This window comes from Phocoena phocoena, chromosome 1 (genome assembly GCF_963924675.1).
Source record: "Phocoena phocoena chromosome 1, mPhoPho1.1, whole genome shotgun sequence".
NCBI classification, from domain to species: domain Eukaryota; kingdom Metazoa; phylum Chordata; class Mammalia; order Artiodactyla; family Phocoenidae; genus Phocoena; species Phocoena phocoena.
The window spans coordinates 15848978-15872371 of record NC_089219.1 but is presented as its reverse complement, the minus strand read 5'-3'; the positions used below and the strand labels follow the sequence as shown (position 1 = coordinate 15872371).

The 23394-nt window shown below is 53.8% G+C and overlaps 1 protein-coding gene across 2 annotated transcripts in view; it reads left to right on the top strand.

The window, feature by feature from the left end:
* Positions 1 to 21313, top strand: part of KIF17 (kinesin family member 17) — a 42114-nt gene extending 20801 nt beyond the window's left edge. The window contains exons 6-15 of one of the 2 annotated variants that reach the window (XM_065875330.1): positions 194 to 303; positions 4834 to 4981; positions 6513 to 7066; positions 7972 to 8052; positions 9337 to 9542; positions 11482 to 11713; positions 16740 to 16998; positions 18114 to 18181; positions 20039 to 20156; positions 21135 to 21313. In XM_065875330.1, coding sequence (XP_065731402.1) covers positions 194 to 303; positions 4834 to 4981; positions 6513 to 7066; positions 7972 to 8052; positions 9337 to 9542; positions 11482 to 11713; positions 16740 to 16998; positions 18114 to 18181; positions 20039 to 20156; positions 21135 to 21313 — 1955 coding nt within the window. Of the gene's footprint in view, positions 1 to 193; positions 304 to 4833; positions 4982 to 6512; positions 7067 to 7971; positions 8053 to 9336; positions 9543 to 11481; positions 11714 to 16739; positions 16999 to 18110; positions 18182 to 20038; positions 20157 to 21134 lie in introns of both variants that reach the window. The other variant, XM_065875325.1, reaches the window with a different exon arrangement.
* The last annotated feature ends 2081 nt before the right edge of the window (positions 21314 to 23394 follow it).

Below are 23394 nucleotides of genomic sequence, written 5' to 3'. Positions count from 1 at the left end.
GAACATGTAGGTGCTGAAGAAATACTTGTTGGAGGAGTATATGAGCACCTTACACAGAGACATGCTTGAAATAAGTTCAGTACTTTGAGTCTTTTTTGAATGAGCACGCAGTTGCCTTTTTACGGATTTTTGCTTAGTTCCTGCAAACCATGTGCACCTTAGTCTCAGCCCCTCATTTCTGCTTTTCTCCCAGCCCTGCTGAACAATCAGGTTCCCCCAAACCCCGTCCAGATTGAAGAGAAGCTGTTGCCCCCGTCTGTGATGCAGCATGACACGGAGGCCGAGAAGCAGCTGATCCGGGAGGTGAGACCCTGGGCAGGTGGAGAAGGGGCAGGCAGGTGCGGCCCAGCAGGAGACCGTCTCCAGAACGATACCATTTCCCCGCCACCATCATGTTGGGATTGGTACTCCAATCTCCCTTTGGAGCTCAGAAAGCTGAGGCTCAGAGAGGTGCCATGACCTGCCCAAGGTCACACAGCCAAGGAGAGTCTAAGCCGGGATTTGAACTCGGTTTCCTGACTCCAGAGTACAGTCCGTCCCCCGTCGGTGCCTCTGTGCACAGAACAAAGAGGGCTGTGGGCGTCTGCAGGGGTGCCATCTCTCGTCTGTACTGCATGAAGGGCTGGCTGTGGATTGATGGCAATGGAGAGGGCATCCCTGGCAGTAGGGATGGCCAGTGCCTCGGTGAAGAGGTCAGGGCAGAAGGGCTCTGGGCTGAGAGCAGGCAGCCTGGGTGGGCCGTGGGGACCCCTGGGCACCCACTTGACTTTACCGGTAGATAAGTGGGGCGTTAGCCTCCCAGCAAAAGCTGTCACCTCGGGGCACCTGGGTCCTCCCACAACTGTGGCTTCCAGCACACTGGGACCCAGCGGGGTAGGTAGCACCCTGATTTACAGATGCGGAGCTGACCCCTGGGGCACTTACACAGCCAGACACGCAGCGCCTCCTACCCCTGGCTTAGGCTCCATCCCAACTCCAGGCTCTGTTGATTTCTGGAGGTTCCTGCCATTAGAGGGCTGCATTCTGAGACCTGAACATGTGGTGGGGTTTGACATTCGATGACCCCTTTAAGTAGGGCACTGGCTTCTTCCTGGTGAAAAACCTAATGCCAGGGAAGAACAGCTCTGCGGAGACGGGGGCCTGGATGTGTCTGCACCTGGGCCTCTGCCACTCAACTATGACCTCAGATGGGAGCAGCCCTGGGCAGGCTGCGGGGGCCTGAGGCCCAGCCTCTGGGAGGCAGACGGGGTAAGGCCTGGGGGAATCTCAGTCCTGTGGGCTGGAGGGCTGGGAGGAATCGACCAAAGAGCCCCCAAGTGCTGCCCATGACAGGTGGAGGCTTTTACTATTTGGGGAGAGGCTCAACTGTAGCTCCTGGACGGCCCCATCCGGGCCCCGTCAAGGTTCTGGAAACTCAGCCGCTCATTCTGCCTTTTCCTCTGCTGCTCTGGGAGCTCCTGGGGCAGGGGCAGCGGCAGGCTAGCTCTGGAGCCCTGGGCCTGGCTCCCCGGGGCGGGGTGGGGAGGTCCCGGGAGGTGGGGGCCTTTGGGGATGGCTGAGCACAAGCCCACAGGATGAGAGAGGTTGCGCTTCAGGGTGTGTTTTGGAATCTCATAGGGACAGGTGGACGTTGGTCACTAAGCAGTACGGGGAAGGGGGGCGTGGGGCGGGGGGGGCGGGCTGGCCTGGGGCTGGGATGGAAGCCTCCTCCCTGAGGAAGCCGGGTTGGGTGGGCGGGCATCCTGGCTGTGTGATATGCAGGGCGCTGTCGCCCCCTAGTGGTCATAAGGGAGAAGAACGCTGTTCTGGGCCGGCTGCTGGAGTAGCCAGTGATTGGAGGGTCCTTCTGCTCTGGGGATGGGGGTCACCTGCCTCCTCCTCAAGGGTAGCCTAGTGGATGCTGTGTCAGACCGCTGTCCCCTGGCGCTGCCACCACCAAGTCTATTTTATGGCCCTGGAGTTTCTTCTGTGAGCCACACTCAGAGGAAGAGTTGAGGGGGTCTGTCCTCCCTCCCCTTTGTTCTTCCACTTAAGACTCTCTGTGTGCCTAGACTGTGCTCTCGTTTCCATTCCTGAACCAGTCAGGATGCTGAGGATGAGGGAGGTGGCCCCTGTGTGTAACAGAGAGGGTGCCGGGCCAGGAGTCGGCTCAGCCATGGGCTGCAGCTTTGACTCCGTGGGCTTCCGTCTCTAGCTGCACCAGGGGATTTGGACTAGAAGATTCCTAGGGCTCATCCAGCTTTTACATTCTGTGAGTCCAGTTCTTACAGGCTCTGTGCCCGGGCAGGTTGTTTAAGCTCTCCAAGCCTGTTTCCTCATCTCTAGAGTGGGTGTAAGGCGGCTTTCCTGCTGCTGGAAGAGGCTGGGCTGTGTAACAGGTGCCAGCTGGGGCTCGGAGGTCTGGGTTTGCGCTCTAGCCCCCCTACCCCATTCAGTCATCAACAAGCATTTTCTGAGCACCTACTAGGCGCTGGGCGCTGGAGCCAGAGGCGCAGGTGGGCCCAAGGCGGAGTTTTATTGTTTTTAATATTGGAAGTAGCATAGGAATTCGCTGGTGGTCCAGTGGTTAGGATTCCGCTGCCAGGGCCTGGGTTGGATCCCTGGTTGGGGAACTAAGATCCCGCAAGCTACATGGTGTGGCAAAAAAAAAGGAAGTAATAGAGCATGTTTTGTGGATTGTAGGGAACGATCTAGTACCGAGGGAGAAGTCCGAGGTATAGGAGGGAGGGGGACTGAAAGAGCAGAGTCCTCCTACCGGGGGGTTCGGCTTTGGATGGTTTGTCCTCCGTCACAAGAGGACACAGAGCTTTCGGGCAGAGGGAGGGTGAGGGAGTTCACCTCTGCCCTCTTCAGGGCTCTCTGTGGAGGACCAGACAGGAAGTGGGGGGAGCGGAGGGTTTCGGAGAGAGGGAAGGTGGAAGGACTAGGAAAGGGTGGGACACCACTTCGAGGTCCTTCTGAGATTCGGGGTCACATATTTACAGGTGAGAAAGGAAGCCGGTGCTGCCGTGTGTGCAGGCCCACGTGTGCATCTCCAGCCAGGTCTTGCGGGGGTGTAGGTGCCACAGGGCCTAGGCCTGGGTTTAACTGGGGTCAGGGCTGTGCTGGAGGGAGTAGGGGCGGATGCTGAAGTGAGGGAGTCAGGGGTGCTTGCTGAGGGATGGATGTAGTGCTGGGCGCTGGGATCCCAGCTGGATGAGGAGGAAGGCGAGGGCGGGCGCAGGGGCAGGAGAAAGCAGGCGGGGCGTGGGCTGCAGGTCTCCGTGAGGCCATCAGAGAGCTGCGTGGTTCTGGGCAAGTCTGGACCCTCCCTGGGTCTCAGTAACATTGCAGGTGTTGCCCTGAGGCTCAATGCATCTCAACTGTGCTGCATAAACCCTTACATTAAAAAAATATATTTATTTATTTGGCTGCGCCGGGTCTTAGCTGCGGCACGCAGGATCTTCGTTGCCATGTGCGGGATCTTTAGTTGCAGCACGTGGGCTCTTTAGTTGCGGCATGAGGGATCTAGTTCCCTAACCAGGGACCGAACCCAGGCCCCCTGCATTGGGAGCGCAGAGTCTTAACCACGGGACTAGCAGGGAAGTCCCAGAAAACATTAAATTCTAATGGTGGTCTGTCTCCTCTTCCACCCCGAGAGCCCAGGTCTTGCCATCTGTGCTGTTGCCGTCTGTGCTGTTGTAGGAGTCTGTGCTGGTTCTGTACTTCCTGGGGGATCTGCAGGGGTGGGCGTGTGCAGGGGCTCTCCCATCTTTAACCCCGTCCCGCCCCTCTGGCTTACTGCCGCTGCAGGCCCCTCTGTCAGGAGCAGCTCCAGAAGACAGCGGGTCACAGACGAACATTAGTTCATAAAGGCCCGGCCCTCCCTGTGGGGGACGCATATCAGACACCTGAACAGCCTGCCTAGCAGTTCTGCTTCATGCACTTGCTGATTCAGCGGCGAGTCCCGAGTCCCTCCTCTCTGCTAGGCACCGAGGCTGCAAATGGGAGGATGCGTGTTCTCTGGTGGGGAACCTGGACGGTTAATCTATAGTCAAATAAATGCAGAGAATGATGGAACTTAAGATCCAGGCTAAGAAGAAATAAGCGAAGTGACAGAGAGCAGTGGTGGCGATCTTCTGAGAGGGTAACCAGGGAAGGCCTCTCTGAGAGGTTGTTACCAAGCCGAGGCCTGAAGGGATGAGCTTGCCAGGGAGTGAGGGCAAAGGCCCTGAGTCTGGCGCGGTGGGGGGCATGGGGGGGAGTGGGCATGTCTAGGAGTGGAAAGCACCTGGCGTGCCCAAGAGTGGCAAAGATGGAGTGGGCTGTCCAGATCACTGGGGACTGGAGGTCAAGTTGAGGAGGTTAGATTTTTATCCTCCAACATGGGAAGCCGTTGAAACATGATCTATGGATCCGTAGCTGCCACGTGGAGAAAGGTTTGGAGCAAGAGTGGAGGTGGGGAACCAGGTCAGACGAGAGCTGATGGTAATGGCAAAGATGGAGAGAGAATCAGACGCATAAAAGTACATTTCGTCTTTGATGGCTTGAGGACTATTTGGTTAAAACATATTTGTTGATGCAGAAAGGTGTTCACGATCTATTGCTTTGTGGAAAAAATAGGTTACAGACAGGTGCGCATACTATTAGCCCGTTAAAAATGTATAGAGAAAAGTGCAGAAGGGTCTTCACCAGCCGGGAATCATCCTAGTGCTGAAGAGGTCATTTTAATTTTGTTCTTTTGGCTTATTTGTATTTTCTGGATTGTTTGAATGACAAAAGAGGATTACTGAAAGCTGCGTTTTGAAGTGGTGGTAAATGCTGCCCCTCTTGTTATTCCCCCGCCTCTGCCAGGAGTACGAAGAGCGCCTGGCCCGGTTGAGGGCCGACTACAAGGCAGAGCAGGAGTCCAGGGCCCGGCTGGAGGAGGACATCACTGCCATGCGCAACTCGTACGATGTGAAGCTGTCCACACTGGAGGAGAACCTGCGCAAGGAGACAGGTGGGCCCCCGCCCCCCAAAGCTGTCGGGAGGGAGGCCAGCCTGCTCTCCTCCTCACCCCTCTGACTGACATTATAGAGCACTTTCCATGCACCAGGCTCAGTTCTATTTCGTCCTCACAACAGCCCAGCAAGGCAGGCACCACAGTCACCCTCACTTTGTAGATGAGGAAACTGAGGCCCAGAGAGGGTAAGTAGCTTGCCCATGGTCACACAGCTGGTAAAGTGGAGCCAGGACTTGAACCCAGCAGTCTGGTTCCAGAGCCAGGATTCTTACCCACAGCACTGCCTCGTGATGCCTTGGCCACAGGCTGGATCGCCGCCCAAGGTTGACTTAGAGCTGTAACATATCACCCATGTTTTATGGATAAGTCCTTTCCCCCAGTTTCTACATTTTCTACAGTCTCTTTTCACCTTTGAGACCATTTGTTACCAAAGCAACCACGTCCCCAAATAAGCATTTAATCATTAGCAAGAACTTTTACCTTCCTGGAAATCTTTATCTTCTATTTGACATTCTAGAACGTTCCATCCCACCACTATCTTTCAGACACGTGTGCTGCCAGGCAGCCCAAGACTTCCTAATACTCAGTTACTGTAACATCCACCTCGTAATGATGGCAATATGTTCATATCATTGGTACCATTTATTGGGCATTGCGTGTGCCCGGTACTGGGTAGGTAGGTGCTTCTCCAGAACTCCCTCAGTGAGTTGGGACTCACCGCATCCTCACAATGCAGGTGTGCAGACTCAGGCTTGGAGAGGTTCAGGCCATGAGCTAGGGAGTGGTTTTCTCTTTCAGCAAAGGGGACATCAGGACTCTCTCAGGGGAGCCCAGGACACGGTGACAAAGGAGAGGTTGGGATGTAAAGGAGGTGGTCTACTGCCCATGAGCTGGGAGCAGAAGGCCTGTGCGATCATCTCCCATCCCAGATGGCAGGGAGATGCCCCTTTTGGTGTAGACCTGGAAGAAGAGGGAAGGGCAGATTCTAGCACTTTCTGTCCTTGGGAGTGTTCCCTCCAGTCCACTTTGAATATCAGGCCTCCAAGGGATTTTATTTGGTCTCGCTAATATCCATCCACAGCATTCATTATATCCCACGGCTCTAGCTTATCCTGTGGACAAGGGCCCTGAGACCCCGGCGAGGCCCCTGAGGGTCTTGGGTGTGGAACCTGCTGATTGGGAGCTCTCTGCCTTGGAGACAATAATACCTGCAGGGAAGTCAGTTTATGTATTAAGAGCAGACCCTAGGCGGAGTGGTAAGAGCCCAGCATATGATGGCTGGCTGGGGAGGCCAGAGAGTGGAAAGATCATGGAGCTGGTCAGAGAAGGCTTCCTGGAAGAGGTAGAAGGAGACAGGGCTTGAGTTCTGGTGCGTAGACGGGCAGAGATGGGAAGCCAGTATTTAGGGGCCTGGGAGGCTCTGACTCTTAAGCTGGTCTCTCGGAGATGGTGAGCTTGGGGCCAGCTTCCAGGGAAGGGTCCCGCCTGTCCACCCTGTGAAAAGCTAAAGGAAGGTCTCTGTTTGCAGAGGCTGTCCTGAAGGCAGAAGTCCTCTACAAGGCCGAGGTCATGTCCAGGGCTGAGTTCGCCAGCAGTTCTGAGTACTCACCTACTTTCCAGTACAAGATGGCCGTGAAACCCGAGATCTACTCCATGCCTGACACCCTGCCCAGTGAGGGTGTCTTTAAGACTGAGGTTTCTTCCAGGTTTGAGGAACTGCCCGAGGTGGAGGCCTCCAAGTCGGAGGTTTCTCTTGGGTCCGATGAGTCTTCCACGCTCGAAGAACATTTCATCTCCACGGCTTTCCCTGGGCCCAGGGAGCCCTCCAGCCTGGAGGTCCCTGTGCCCGAGGTGGAGGCCCCGAGTGGACACTTCCTAGATGAGGATGTCAGCCGGGAGGCCACGGAGCCCCTGTGGGAGGAGGAGCCCTTCCTCCAGGGAGAAGAGCCCCACCTGAGGGCCCTGGAGCTCCTTCCGGGCCTGCAAAAGCCACTTGCCGTGGAAGCCAAGCTGGCCAGGCTCTCCTCCACGGGGGCCGGGCTGGACGTGCCCCAGGCGGACGTACCCGAGGTCACCACGCAGGTAGCTGATGTCATGCAGGATGCCATGGGGGCAGAGCTCAGCTGGGGCACAGAGGTCATGGGGCATGTGCAGACGTCTAACCTCTGCTGCTCCAGCACCGCCGGCCCCATCTCTGCGGTGTCTCTGGCGTGGCGACAGCTCAGCTGTTCAGGGGTCTGGGAAAGAGAGGCTCTGTCTAATGCTCTGTAAATCAGTAGGAAGGTTGGGATTGAGATCCCAGGCGATGCCAGCTGGGCACCTGTTTTGCTGACGGAGGGACATCTGTGCAGGGAGTTTGCTGGTTGCCATGGTTACACTGAGCTCCAGGCCTGAAAGAGCTGGAGGTGGCCTTGGTCAACCCTCATGCTCTTGTTGGGGAGGGGGTTCTGTGAGAATCCAGCTACCTTTCAGGGGCTACCCAGGAATCCTGAGATGCAGCTCTTCCTCCATCCTGCCCCTTTGTCCAGTGCCTTCTCCCTTTTCAACCCTCTGTTTTTATGTTTAAAAATCTTTTTTTCTCTCTTCTTCCCTTTGTCCTTCCCTTCCCTTCCCTTCCCGTATGTGTGATTGTGTGGGTATAAAGACCGCAGGCCTTTGAATCAGACCTGGGCTCAGATCCCAGCTCTACCACTCACTCAGTTGTGTGACCTTGTCCAGTCACCTTTCTGGGCCTCAGTTTCCTCATCTATAAAATGGGGATGCTGACACATGCTTCACATAACGCTCCTGCAACATAGCAGTGTCTCTCCTCTCTCCCCCATTTCCTCTCTCCCCTGTTCTCCCCCCTCATCTAGTCTCCCCTCCTTCCCTCAGGAAGAGGTGGTGGGGTTGGTGAGCAGGTGGGGAGCTGAAGGGGCAGGGCAGGGCAGCAAAAGATGATTCTGGCCCAACCACTCCTCTTCCCCCTGCCCCTGTTCTCCTGCAAGCACCCCTCCCGGACAGATCTGCTGGAGCCTGGTGACCTCAGGTCTGAAGCTGAGGCGGCCGACGACCTCCTGCCCAGGACTGTGAGTACTGACAGGCGGGGGCAGTTCCAGGGGCCTGATTCTTCCCGGATGCTTCCGCGTGTCTCCTCCCTCTCTGGCCTCAGTTTCCTCACTCGTAAAACTGGAACAACAGGGACTTCCCTGGTGGTCCAGTGGTTAAGACTCTGCGCTCCCAATGCAGGGGGCTCGGGTTCGATCCCTGGTCGGGGAACTAGATCCCGCACGCCGCAACGAAGGTCCTGCACGTGGCAGTGAAGATCCCACGGGCCACAACTAAGACCCAGTGCAGCCAAATAAATAAATAACAAAAACAAAACCAAGAAAAACCAAGGACAACAACCCCAGCCCTCCCCCAGCTCATCCCCATCTCAAAGCAGCATGCAAATCAGAGGAGCCATCACCTCTCTTTTTGTCAATTTGTCAATAAGAGGCCACTGATCCACAGCGATTTTCAAACTTTCCTCAGCCGTGGAGCCCTTGTCTAAAGCATAGAGGCCCAGCATGTGCGGTGGACGAGGGCCGCAGAGCAGGGGCTGGGGGCCCTGCAGGCACCATCAGGGAACCCCCCCGCCGGGGGTGAGGGACCAGTTTTGAGCTCTGCTGCCCTCAGACCCCACCCTTGTTTTCTCTTCTGCTTCAGAGAACACAACCGGCCAAGGGCACTGGGAGAAAGGCTTTAAATCTGCCCACATTTGTGGAGAGGGAAAGCGATCTGCCGGCTTCTGGACCTGATCTCTGGGTAGGAGCCGGCGCTGCAGGTCCTTAGGAGATGGGAGACAGGGAGGTTGGGACGCCGCAGCCGGCAGGTGACATTGAGATGGGACCGAAGCAGGAAGAAGGCGCTGGGGGGAGCACCAAGCAGGGGTCAGCAAGTGTCAGAGTCCTGGGGTTGGAAGGATCTTGACTTTCTCAGTGACAGAAGAGGAGGTCAGAGAAGTGGCAGTATGGATGGGGTTGTGGGGAGAAGGCAGGGCGGGCACGGAGGGTGCGGCAGCCCATGGAAGAAACTGGATTTTACTGCAGATGTGATGGGAAGCTGTGAAGGATCAATTTCTATTTTAGGAAAATCCCGCTGGCTGCGTGTGTAGCCTGGATGGTGAGGGGTGGGAGAGGGAGCTGGGGGGCCGTTCTGGGGGGATGTTGGTGGAAATGGTACATTTTTGTATAACTGGGTGTGCCCGAGCCAGAAGTGATCCGTCCCAGACTGCCAGGGGCCGGGCTGCCCCCGTCTGGGATTGAGGCCGCTGTGAGCTCGTGTCCAGGAGTTGGCCTCCCGCCTCCACCTGGGTTTCTCTTTGTGCTCAGGAGGTTGACCTGGGCCCGGGAGTGACCGAGGAGGTGGTGTTGGCAGCAGAGCCCAGTGTGGGAGCCGAGGGTGAAGCCCAGGTGGCCTTGGAGGCTCCGCATCAGTCTCTGCTGGCCAAGACAACTGCGAGAAGGGACAGTATGGAGGTGGCAGTGCTGACCGATGACCTACTGCCCACTGTGGACCAGCAGGAGGTGCTTGCCCGGTAAGCACCTGAGCCTGGGGGGTGGTGGGACCCCATGCGGGGCGGGAGGGAGCTATGCCCTGCGCGCAGGGGTGGAGGTGCCCATAGATTCTTCCTGAGCCCCACCCAGGTCTTCTCCTGATGTGGCTGAGCCTCTCCAGGAGCAGCGGGGCAGGGACGGTGCTCGGGTCAGCCAGGTGGCAGGGCTCAGCTTACGAAGCAGCACAGGTGCCACCAGATCCCCGCCTGGTTTTTGAGGGGCCAGGCCTGCAGGCTTCAGGAACTCAGGGCAGGCGATGCAGGCTTTCCCCAGGTCTCAGCCGAGCCTCCAGTTCCTCCCTGATGGAAGATGTGCTCCCCCTAGGGACAAGCCACCCCAAACACACCCTGGGGCGCCTGTGGGGCCGGGCTTTCCTCACTTGCTCTGCAGCTTTGTGCAAGTCGCTTAACATCTCTGAGCCTTGGTTCTCACCTCTGTAGATGAGATTACTGTCAGGCTCAACTCCATGACAGAGTCAGCCCCACGGCCAGGGGTTCAGCCCCCTTCGGGCCCCACAGTCCACTGTTCAAACATTAACTGAGCAACTACTACGTGCTGGGCACCAGGATGCAAGCATAGATGGGATGTCGCCTTGGCCTTCAAGGGGCTCTCAGTCCAGGGTCAGGCAGGTACACGAGGCCCGGGGAGGCAGGTTCTGGAGCAGTTAGAACCAGGTTCTGTGTAGTCACTGCTTGGGTTCCCGTCCGCCTCCACCACTTCCCAGCTCTGCCACCTAGGCTGAGGTTAACCCCTCTGTGCCTCAGCTTCTCATCTATACAGTGGGTGATAGAATCTCGAGAAGCTTGTTGTGAGGGTCAAATGAGACGACGCCTACAGAGGCGGGAGCTTGGTGTCGCGCACACAGAAAACACATGGCACGTGTGGCGATTTTCACTGTATGGTCTGCAGTGTGGTCGGGGAGGGCTTCTCAGAAGAGGGGACACCTGAATAAGGTTTGCACGAAGATGCCTCAGGGGTGGCATTTGAGGTACAGGGCACACCTAATGTGGCACAAAGGTGCAGGGGGTGTTTGGAGAAGCAGCCGCCCTGAGTTGAAGCTGGAGTGAGTTAGGGGTGGTGGGGGCAGAAGGAGGTGAGACAGGGAGGCCCTATGTGCCCCCGGGGCTTGGGCTTCATCCTGATGGGGACCCTACAAGGGTCTTAAGCAGAGCAGTGAATTGGATGTGACTCCCCTGAATCCTGGCTGCCGTCAAGCCGAGAACTGAGCCTGAAGCAGGCCTGGGTCCGGCTGCTCAGTTTGCGTGGTTCCGTCCTTTCCCTTCAGCATGATCTCCTATCCTGTTATGAATCCTGGGAATGTCTTTAGTTATACTCCCCTTATGTCCCTTTGGAAAGAGGCAGTCTAAAATACTTCTGTGGTGCTTTACTAGAGAGTAGGGAGTTCTACATAAGCCTTTGTAGTTATTTCAAATTTGTACTTTTAAAGGCAAAACTCTAAACATTTTTTTAGCATTTTAGATACAAATATTTAAAAAAACGAACTGTTCTTAATGTTCCCTGATTAAACATTATGCACTGACTGTATGGAATATTCTCCACAACCCAGGGGTATTCTGATCCCTGAGGTTGCCTGGGAGCATGGCCGCGAGCCTGCCCTGTGGTGGCACCATCAGTCCCAGGAGGCGGGAGGCGGGTGGAGCAGCTGTGGCTCCAGAGGGAGACTCTCATCCTTCCTGTGGGGCAGAACCAGCTGGGTTCCTGGGCACACAAGCTTGGAGTCAGGGAGATCTGGCAGGAATGCTGGGTCTGATTCCAAGCCAGCAGCTTCACCTCTCTGGGCCTCAGTTTACGTGTCTGTGAAGTGGGGTTGTTGGAAGGAGTCGATGAGATCAGGCTGGACATCCAGTGCTCAGTGATCGGTAGACTGTGTCACGTTTGCTTTCTCCTCCATGAGGGCAGCTTGCAGCTGTTGGAGCAGCAGGTGGTCGGGGGCGAGCAGGCCAAGAACAAGGACCTGAAGGAGAAGCACAGGCGGCGGAAGCGGTATGCAGACGAGCGCAAGAAGCAGTTGGTGGCGGCCCTGCAGAACTCAGACGAGGACAGCGGGGACTGGGTGCTGCTCAACGTCTACGACTCCATCCAGGAGGAAGTGAGGGCCAAGAGCAAGCTGCTGGAGAAGATGCAGAGGAAGGTGAGGCCCTGGGCTCCGGCCGCGCCCCCGCTGGCCCCGCCCCCACACGCAGGCAACGCTGGGTGGGGCCTTCACACCCGGTCTTGACACCTGCGTGTATGTATTCTGTACCTGCTGTATGACACACCCTATTCTGGAAGCTGTCACGGTGACAGGAGCGTCTCTGCACTCTTGGAGCTCGCGTTCCAGGGGAAGTGTGTGTGTGTAAGAACGTAGCAGAGAAAGAAGCAAGAGACTCTAGGGAGGGGTAGCCTGATGAAGAGAATGGGTGGGGGCAGGAGGTAGGGGCGGCTTTATTTTTATGTTTTTACTTTTTTTTAAGTACCAATGCCCAAATCACAAATGCAAAACTGAATTCATTTCCACAAAGTGAGTGCCCTGTGCAACCAGCACCCAGACGGAGGCACCAAGCATTAGCAGAACCCCAGAAGTTCCTGGGGCCACCGTAGATGGAGGGGGGACAGGGCCGTTCTGGTGGAGATGGTGACTTCTTAGGTGGGACCTGATGGAAGAGCGGTCTGGTCCGAGAGACCGTCCAGTGCCCGGAATGAGGTCTGAGGTTCGGGGAACAGAAAGGCAGCTACCTGGCTGAGCTTGGGGAGTGAGGACCAGAGGAGAATGAGGCTCTGCCATCTGTGACAGACGCTTCTATGTCCTTCAGAGCATCCTCCGGGTGATCTGGGCCTCATAATGTCCTCCTTGGCCACCTGCTGCCCCCTCCTCATCCCCACTCAACACAGGCGACCAAGGGATCTTGCCAAAGCATAAAGATGATACTTTTTCCTCTTTAAACGTCTTTAGTTTTAAATTTTTCTTGGCTGTTTTCATGGCTTTTCTTAATACCCTTTATGTCCTTAATTGAATTTGGTCTTTCTTGTACTTTGGTCTACATATCTTAAGTTTTTAAAAAATTCTTTCCTCGTTTTGTGTTAATGTCCCACTTGACGTCTTCCTCATTTTTGTCCATTTCAAGATTTTGGATTTCTGATTTGAAAATTTCACATCTGTGAGTGCTTGTTTAAGGAAACTTTATTCACATTGGGGTGTTGTATTTTTAATCTGTTTGGTTCCGTGTGCTTGTGCTTTGGGGGGAATTTTCTTCTGCTGAAATGCTTTGACTTTCATTTTCTGTATCTTATAGTAGCTTTGATTCGATACATCTGCTCTGTTCTGTTTATTTCATAATGTCTTGTTTTTCTGCACTCTCAGTGACAATTGAATGCAGAGGTTGTTGGAGGATGGAGGGAACAAAAAGTACCCGCCAAACTAAGATACCTTGGGACAGAAAGATGAGGCAGGCAGCTCCATATAGTCAATGGATCCGTTGATTATAGGGTACGGCACTCACAGGGTGGGACTGGGCAGGTGACAATTGGGAAGCATTCGTAGCTGCGCTCCGCAGCACCGAGGGGGCGTTGGGACAATTCTGTATTTACCTAGCGTGTGGGGGTAAGTACTTGAAAACAGGAAGAGCACTTTTAAGTCAAGATTTATGAATGGGTAACTAGTCTTGTGGGCAGTGGGAATACATCAGGGAAGGTCTTCGTCATTGTTTGGAGACTCTACCAGAGCATAGAGGCTACCTGGACCTCATCATAATTAAACAATATCTATGAACTACAAAGCCCCACACAGAAGAGATTTACTACCCTGTACAGCCCTAGGTAGGGTCCGTGAAAGGACAGGAGGAACTGAACGAGCCCAGGATAGCAACAGTTATGCTAACGGCCATACAGAGGTAAAGGTTCGGGGTGCCTTGCTGGGCTTTCCTATTTGATAGCACGCTCTTCTGGCCATACGGAAGCACAGCTTTACATAGAGCTTTTCATTAGTGTCCTATGGCTGTAGGCTGTAGCAAATTACCACACATTTAGTTGCCTGAAACAACACAAATATATTATTTCACAGTTCTGTAGGTCAGATTCCAGGTACCGCGTGGCTTGGTTTCTCTGGCTTGGTTTCTCTGCTTAGAATTCCACAAGGCTGAACTGAAGGTATGGCAGGACTGCATTTCTTTCTGGAGGTCCTAGGGGAGAATCCATTTGAAGGTTGCTGACAGAATTTATTCCTATGTGGCTGTAGGACTGAGGTTCCCATCTCCTTGCTGGCTGTCAGCCATGGTCATTCTCAGTTTCTGGAGGCAGCCGGCATTTCCTGGCGCCTGTCCCCCTTCAAAGACAGCCTGGACGATAGAGTCCCTCTCCTGCTTCCAATCCCTTTTTTTTTTTTAATGGATTTTTAAAAAATTAATTAATTTATTTATTTTTGGTTGCATTGGGTCTTCATTGATGCACGTGGGCTTTCTCTAGTTGCTGCGAGCAGGGGCTGCTCTTCGTTGCGGCGCGTGGGCTTCTCATTGCAGTGGCTCCTCTTGTAGAGCACGGGCTCTAGGCACGCGAGTTCAGTAGTTGTGGCGCACGGGCTTAGTTGCTCCGCGGTATGTTGAATCTTCCTGGACGAGGGCTTGAACCTGTGTCCCCTGCATTGGCAAGCGGGTTCTTGACCACTGCACCACCAGGGAATCCTGCTTCCAATCTCTTTGACTCTCCTCCTAACTTACTTCTGTGAAGCCTCCCTTCCAATGCACCTCTTCTGCCCATCTCTCTGCCCCCCTCTCCCACACTTGATTACCGTGGACCCACTCGATAATGCGGGATAATCTCCCTATTTTAAAGTCAATTGATTAATAACATTAATTCCATTTGCAAAGTCCTTTTTGCCATTTAAGATGACATATACACAGGCATAATGCCAGGGGATGAAAATCATAGGGGCAAAAATCTTGCCTTCCAAAGCAGTTTAAAAAAAAAATTATGTATTTATTTTGGTGAGAGGGGCCATTGCTTCTTTTGTAATTGTCTCTTGTTTCTGCAGGACTTTTAATTTCCACCTCAGGGGGCATCTCCCACTTCTAAGTGCTCTCTAAATGACCTCCAGAGTAGTGCCTTAGACTAATAGTTTGAGTCCTGCACACATTTCAGTCTCTCCTATCAATTTCCCAATGTCAGGTCTGTTTTCAGTGTTTTCCCACCGTCAGATTGGGGCTTTCTCTTTGGGGAGTGATTTAACTGCCTTCTGTCACCTTGTCCTTCCACTCCATGCTTTCCTGGGTGCCCTCCACGTACCCCCCTGTGGGGTGGGCTAGGAGCTGTCTGCTGAATTTATTGGTAATTTGAAGCTTCTAGTGTTCTCTGTCTCCCGATCAGTGCCTGGGCTCAGGATGGTTTTATTTTTTCTCCTCATTGTTCTGTATGTTTTTCTGAGGCTCTCTCTGGGGAGATTCAGATTTAGGTATCTGTGTATACATTTTTAAAATATAAACAAACGTGTGTGTGTGTGCGTGTGTGTGTGTACACCTGTCCCTCTCCCCATACATATCCTCCCCCTTCTCGGATAAAAGTAGCTACAATACACACTTCCCCCACCTAGCTTTTTTTTTTCACATAATGATATATCCTGAAGATCACTCCATAGCAATATCTAGAAATATTCCTCATTCCTTTTTACTGCTACATGGTACTCCACCGTGAGGCTGTATCATTGTTTACTCAAAAGTCATGGTGGGGCTTCCCTGGTGGCGCAGTGGTTGAGACTCCGCCTGCCGATGCAGGGGACACGGGTTCGTGCCCCGGTCCAGGAAGATCCCACATGCCGCTGAGCGGCTGGGCCCGTGAGCCATGGCCGCTGAGCCTGCGCGTCCGGAGCCTGTGCTCCACAACGGGAGAGGCCACAACAGTGAGAGGCCCGCGTACCGCAAAAAAAAAAAAAAAAAAAAAAAAATCATTGTGAATGATTACAAAGGTACAATAATATATTAAGATTGTTACCATGAATGCCATGTATCTACTATCTAGCTACATTCATGGAGCATAATTCATTTAATTGAAGGCCCTGTGTACCCACCCCTCCCTGATGGCTCCCCGCCCACCTGTGTCCCACCAGGCATCCTGTGTTCTCAGTTGATTGCATGTGACTATCATTCCCATGAATTTATTTTTAAATTTTAAAAAAATTTTATTTTATTTATTTATTTTTGTCTGCACTGGGTGTTCGTTGCTGTGCATGGGCTTTCTCTAGTTGCGGTGCACAGGCTTCTCATTACAGTGGCTTCTCTTGTTGCAGAGCGTGGGCTCTAGGCGTGTGAGCTTCAGTAGTTGTGGTGCGCAGGCTCGGTAGTTGTGGCACGCAGGCTCGGTAGTTGTGGCGCACGGGCTTAGCTGCTCCGTGGCACGTGGGATCTTCCCGGACCAGGGCTCAAACCCATGTCCCCTGCATTGGCAGGCAGATTCTTAACCATTGCGCCACCAGGAAAGCCCTCCCATGAATTTAAAACAGTCTTCTTTACTAATCAAACTGTCCCTGCTCTTTGAGGAAACAGATTGTGCCAAGGTGTCTTGGGGTTCAGGGAGGGCCTGGTTGGAGTTGGGAGTCCCCATGCTTAGGAGGCTATGGAGGGGCCAGTCTGGCAGACCTGGGCAGGAGATCAAAAAAATCTGGAACCCATGGTTAAATCAAGGTGGGTCTGATTCTTAAGTCTGGTGTTTGTCACATCATAACAGGATTGTGGCAGTGGGAGAACAAGGACTGTTGAGTCTGAGAATTTATGCCTATTGCTTCTTTTAGATAAAGAGTTTGTACAGTTCTCTGAGATCCTGTAGGACTGTGGTGACTACAGTGTTATGTGTGCAGCCTTTTAAAAGGCTCCTGAATAAAATGTATGAGTGTGGGACAGAGACTGAGGGCTGGCAGTGGGGGTTGATGATAAGCCTCTCTTCCTGCTTTCTGCCGGGCTGTGGACCCTGTAGGTGCTCATTTAAACGCTGAGTGGAGAGGTGGGAGGGAAGGTGAATGGATCAATGGAAGGATGACAGGACAGACGGTGGAGATCAGAATGGATGGGTGAGTGGATCAGTGAGCAGAGGATGAGTGGCTGGCCGGAGGGGCAGGGAGCAGATGCAGAGGTCAGATGGATGGTGAAACGTGTCGATGTCTTTCCTCCTCACTGCTTGTCATCCCTTGTTTTTAGCTTCGGGCGGCAGAGGTGGAGATCAAAGATCTGCAGTCAGAGTTTGAGCTAGAGAAGATAGATTACTTGGCCACCATCCGTCGGCAGGAACGTGACTTTATGCTCTTCCAGCAGCTCTTGGAGCAGGTGCAGCCCCTGATTCGCCGGGACTGTAACTATAGCAACCTGGAGAAGATAAGGCGCGAGTCCTGCTGGGATGAGGATAATGGCTTCTGGAAGATCCCCCAGCCCATCATCATAAAAACCAGCCTCCCAGTAGGTCAGGAACTTTGCTGCGCTGCCCCCCAGCAGTTGTCCCCGCCCTTCTCCACAGTTTGCCCTCCTGCAGGCTGACAGGTGGCCATGCACCTCTCCCTGCTGGCTGTGGGTACAGCAGACATGTGACTCTGGGTACCCAAAATGTTGGGGACCTAAGAGTCAGACAGATGTGGGTTGGAATTCTGGCTCCACCATTCCCTGTGTGACCCTCTGGGGACTCAGTGCCCTCCTCTGTGAAATGGGGATTAATAACAGCACTTTCCTTCAAGATTGCTGGGTGGCTTAAAATGTGTTAGTACATGTAAAACCTTTAGAGCCACGCCTGGCGCATCTTAAATGTGTGGTACATTTTCTTATCATGATCATCATTGTCATTATTTCATCCTACAATAACCCTGTGAAGGACAAAGATGTTTTACACCTGTTTTACATATGAGGAATCTCAGGGAATGTAAGTGACTTATCCAAAATCACAGTCATAGTGGTGAGTTGTAGGCCAGGGACAGAAATGAGCTGTTCAGAGTTTCAGGCCTGGTTCACCTTCTGCTTTTGCCACTGACCTCCTGTGTGACCTTATGTTGGTCACTGTCCCTCTCTGGGCTTTGGTCCCCTGATCTTCACAAAGAAGGGGTTGGAAAAGATGATCTTGAAGGCTCCCCCACCTCCACTGAGTCAGTGTAGGGCCAGACTTACGGTGGATCCTCTCCAGCCACGTGCTGGCTCTGCCCATTCAGGGAGCAGCAGTTTCCTACATCCCACAGGGCCCGCACCGGTCCTCACCTGGTCAGAGGGTATCCATCCAGGTCCTACATCTCTGACGATCACGGATGGCACTGGCACCATCCCTACTGAAACTCCAGCCGCCCCATTTCCCACAGTCTGCAGGCAGAGTGGCCTTTCTCCCTGCGCCCACCTGCTCCCTAGCCTGGAGGCAGTGGAGTGGCTTCTTTGGTCTGAGCCCTCCTGTTGTCTGTTTCCCAAAGCCATCCCCTTGCTTGGGCTGGGAGGTGTCCTCCCCTGGCTCCAAGCCTGAGCCAGGCCTGAGCGCCCAGCCCCCTGTCCCTCTGGCCCTCATTCCAGGCAGCAGTGACCACAGCTTCTGTTTTCTCATAGCAGTTTCAACAGGGCTACAGAACAGATCAGCCCGCAAAAACTCCACAGCGGACAATGGTGAACCAGGCACGGTAAGGTCTCTGGGAGAGCGAGGGGAGAGCTGGCACCGGGCAGGCTTGGCCCCCAAGGTGCAGTGGGTCAGTGCTGCTGTAGAAACTGAACTGTTTCTCTCCATCTCATGATTAAAGTAGGGGGCTGAGCCAGGATCCTTTCTGTGTAATTCTTTGCACCCAGACCCTCCACGCCCTCTGGCCCTCATTCAAAAGCCCTTTATGCACATAAAGACCAGAGGAAAAGCAGGGGTTCAAGGCAGCCCACCCTGCTGGTGAAGGACAGAAGCTTCAGCTTCAATCCCAGTGGCCAAGGAGTTCATTCTGGTTCCCTTGGTCCCAGCTGGTACCCTTGGACTGAAAGCATCCTCAGAGTTTCCATAAACAGTCATTGGGATTCTAAAGTCACTTTATTTCATATCTCTCTTGTTTTGTATTACAACAAATATATATCCTTAAAGGAGAGGTCAGCTAACTTTTCCCTAAAGGACCAAACAGTAAATATTTTAGGGTCTGGGGGCCATATGGTCTCTGACACAACTCCTTGACTCTGCCATGATAGCACAAAACCAGCCATACGCAATATGTAAACAAATGAGCACAGCTGCGTTCCAGTAAAACTTTACAAGAACAGTCTGTGGGCCAGATTTGGCCCATAGGCTGTAATTTGCTGATCCCTGCCTTAAACCATTACAGATATTTTGGAAAACCTACACAGAAAATACGTTTGCAGTCATGATAAGGCCACTCATAGGTTAATGAATTCCAGCTAAGCATCTCCTCCTGAGCGACTCAGGCTGGTTAAAGCTCTGACCAGCTGCTTTTGATGCCTTAACTTTGTAAAAAAAAAAAAAAAAAGTGTTAAGTTGTTCCTGAAACAACCATTCTTAACCTGGGACCACAAATGGGTTATATTAGAATGCTTTTAATTCCAGTAAGCAAACTAGGGAATTTATTGGTTCATGTTAAGTGCACCAGTTTCAGGCATGGCTGGATCAAGGGGCTCAACCAGTCCTGGTTCTGTGTGTTTCTTGACCTTTTGGCTCTGCCTCACTTGGAATCCTAGGTTTGGACTCAGGCAGGCTTTCTCCATGTGGCAGGAAAGATGGCTGCTAGCAATTGGTGATCCAATAGGAAGAGAGACCTGGTCTTTTAGAGCATCCTTAAACCAGTGCTTGCGGCAGGATTCTGATTGGCTCTGCCTGGGTCATGGGCCTACTCTTGGACCAATGACTATATCCAGAAGATGTAGTTCTGTGATTGGCCCAGTCTGGGTCACGTGTCCAGCTGTGTAGCAAGGGGATGGGCAGGTAGGAGTGGTGATATTCGGGTCCTATGAATGATCACCCCACCAGGACCACGTCAAGTGGGAGAAGGTAGTTCCCTGAAGTAAGAGATTCAGGCTGAAGAAAAGAAATCCACTATAGCAGTGAAAAATACTAGTCCTTGGTGATAAAAATGTTGGGACTCCAGTTCTCATGATCAGGAGTGAGCTTATGAGCTGAGTACTGTGTTACCTATTCTATGAATATATTGTGACGGGTTTAAGGGTGTGTGGTATCGTCCTTGCCCCGATGGACCTTGTTTTGAGCTTTGCAGGAGGAACAGGGTCCTTCGCGTCCCAAGGAAGATGGGGGTGGAAGGTGGGGAGGAGCATGTGTAGGCCTGGCTGGTGACCGTGACCCTTTTGCCCTGAGCTGCCTAGATCCCACCGCAAGTGTCTGGGGTCTGAAGTGCAGGGTACACCAACGTGGGCAGTGAGGTTCAGGGCAGCCCTGCCGCCCAGGCTGGCAGAGCCTGCTGAAGCCTGGGTGAGGGCCCAGGTAAGAACCGCACAAGCAAGGGGTCTTAACCTGTGAGGATTTGGACTCTTAGCAGGATGAAGACCGCTACAGGCTGATGCTCAGTCGGAGTGACAGTGAAAACATCGCCAGTAACTACTTCCGGCCCAAGCGGGCCACCCAGATCCTCAGTGCGGATCCCATGAAGAGCCTCGGTGAGTACCGTGCCCACCTCCTGTCCTCCAGGCCCTCCCTGAGAGCTCTGGAGGATTTGGAGTCACACAGGCCTGGGTCAGAAGCCCCTTTCCCTCTCTGAGCCTCAGTTTCCTCAGCTGTAAACTGAGGGGGATATGCCTTCTCCTCAGGGTCAGGTGAGATGAGGTGGGAAGTGCTCAGTACATGGCCTCCCCTTTCCTCCCCCACTCTGTCCATCTCCCGGTGGGGAGGTGCTGAGTTGGATCCTGTGTCTCCCCGACACGCAGAAGGTCCTCAGCACACAGCTTGGGCCCCGGCCTGGAGTTGTCTGGGACTTGGTCAGTTGCCACCAGCTTCCTCAGTTGCCAGTACGGTGACTTTCTCCCACTGAGCCAAGTGGGGGCAAACAGGACCACAAAAGCAAAACACACTTTTACGAGCAAGAATTGAAAACCACTTTGTTCCTCTGCTTTTAAAACTAAAATCGAAGACCACAGAGCTTCTAATAAAATACCAATAAAAAGCAAATCTCAGTTCTACACAGAGGTTATTTGAGAGACAGAATGGGTGGAGTTGAGGAATAAGGAGGGAAAAGCTGGACAGGAAAGAAACTGACATCAGCTGAGTAGTTGGCATCATGCCCATGTTGCAGGTGAGGAAACTGAGGCTCGGCGAGAAGTGGCTCCCTAGGGTTATACTTCCAGGAAGTGGTGGAGCAGGGATGTGAACCAGGCTTGTGTGGCTTGACAGTCCAGGCTGCCTCAGCCTGAGGCTTTAAAACTCCATGCTCCCAGCCCAGACCCTTTGCATGCAGATGTAGTGCTGGGTCCGAGGCCTCAACCAGAGCAGCTTCTCAGAGCCTGGGGTCCCAGCTGCGGGACCAGGGCCTCTGGCTGGGTAGGGGGTGGACCAGACTTTGCACCCCGCACGCACGGAGTCTTTTCTCTCCATCCTCTGCGCTCCTGGCTCACCAGTGCTTCTGTCCTGCTTCTCCACAGCATATCGCAGCTCGCCGCCAGGCCTCAGCTCCCCACTTGGCAACAGCTCTGCCATCCCACCCACCCAGGCCCCTGAAATGCCCCAGCCTCGGCCCTTCCGCCTTGAGTCCCTTGACATCCCCTTCACCAAGGCCAGGCGTAAGAAAAGCAAAAGCAGCTTTGGCGGTGAGCCTCTGTGAACACATTGCCTGCTGCTGCCCTGCCTTTGGGCTCTGTGAGACTGCCAGGCCCTTCCGGGGCAGGCCCAGCTAGGTCTCCTCCCACCTGCCCCCCACAGTACTGGGGGCACCCGAGGGGGCCCTGGCCCTGGGAAAGCACTGTCCCCTCCCTGCTACCCAGAGAGCCCACGCTGCCCAGGGCATGAGCTCCTCGGAGACTGGACCATCCTTGGAGAGACCTGCTCCGGCTCTCCACGCCACGTCAGCGTTTTCATCTGCCCTCCACTGTGCCCACCAGCATTGTCCTGTGCCTCCATGGGCTCAGAAACCTCAGCTCAGCCTCAAGGCCTTCACTAGCAGCCCGATTGAGTGGGACAGTGACTTCCGCATGGGTCAAGCTCAATGTCTTGGCGATGGAAAATTGTGCCTCCATCTACTAGGCCCCGCTTGGTGAGGAAGCCCTGAGGGACGGGCACAGGAGTCCTGGAGCAGCTGTTCCCGCACTGCCTACGCTCAGCTGGTCTGCGGCGCAGAGGCCACTCCACGTTAAGCTGCCCTAATAAACTGCCTTTAGCTGCTGAGCTGCCCTTCTCTGATCCTCTGATAGCATCACTGGGGCCCCTCGCTGCCGCTGCCTGGTCTTCATGGGGAAGCTCTTTCTGGAGCAGGGATTCTTAACTGCCTGTAGGCTCCAGGGTCTCTGCAATCCCCTGTAATTGTGAGTATAAGTGCATTTTTTTCTGGGGACAGCATGTGAATGTGAACTGTTGTTAGATTCTCGAAGGATCTGTGCCTCAGGAAAGCAGAGTCCTCGTTCTGGAAAATAGAGGCCACATCTTGCTGAGGCCCAGAGAAGACCCAGGTCTTGATGGCCCTCAGGGGCTGTCCTGGAACTGCGTGTCCTAACATGGCCAGAAATGAATCCAGGCCACCCCAGCTGCCTAAGACAGACCCGTCCCCTTGCCCATTGTATCCCAGGCCTGCCCTGTGGGAAGGGCCCACAATCGGAGGGAAAAGTCTTGGCCTTTGGTGCTATCCTAAGCCTCATTTCACGCTGAGCCTCATCTGTGAAATGGGGATACCAACCTCACAGGGTCATCGTGAAGGTTAAATGAGATAGTGTGTAAAGTTCCCGGTGCATAGCAGGTGCTCCGTGTTAGTCCCCCTAAATCCTCCCCCTCCATATTTTGTATTAATTACTGTGATACCTGCCACAAGCCACATGTCTGGGCCAAGGAGCTCACGCCCTGAAGCTAGGGTGGAAGGTGATTAGGAAACTTCGGAGATCAGTCTAAGGGAAGTCAGCACGCGGTGCATACCTTGAGCGAGAGGATGTAAGATCAGGTCTTTATGGGGAACAAGGTGCCCTTGTGAAGGGAGCAGCAGAGGGTAGGGCTACCATAAAGGATGGAGAAGATCCCGGGGCTTAAGATGGGAATGTGGGAAGAGGGTTCCTGGTGGAGGAGGCTGCATGAACAAAAGGCAGGAGGTGGGGAAGCTCAGGGTATGTTAAAGGTGGGAGAACTGTTCCGTGGAAGCCATGAGCAGGGATGGAGAAGATGACGAGGCTGCCAAGATGAGTTTAGGTGGAGACCTGAGTAAATGGCCTTTGGGTGCCCCTGAGCTGTGGCAGACTGCTCAGCAACAGGCCGGCACCATCAGGTCTGAGCTTGGTGGATTGACGTGGCATTGTGTGCCGAAGGGCAGGAGGGCTGGGGTGAGAGGCTTAACTTTCCGTGCAGCCCTAACCTTCCATGCAGGGGATGGAGGTAGAATCCGTTAAGGAGATGCACAGAGCGAGACTTTTTGACTTTTGCCCCCGCATTCTTGGCTTGGTGGACAAGTATAAGAGGTCAGAAAAGAACAGCTACCTTCTCTCTCCACAGTTACCTTCACCATTTGCCCTGGGATTGTGTTTGGGACCCAGAGAATAGCTGAAGTCTTGTGGTAGCTTTTACTTAGAGCCGTGGTGGGACTGAGGCAGGTCTGAGGTGAGCAGGTTGCCCCTGTGTCAGTTTAGAAGGGGCGGGAGCCAGCAGTACTGAGTGGAGGCTCAGCCTGGCTCTGCACGAAGTGCTTCAAAACCCGCCCTAGTCCTCCCA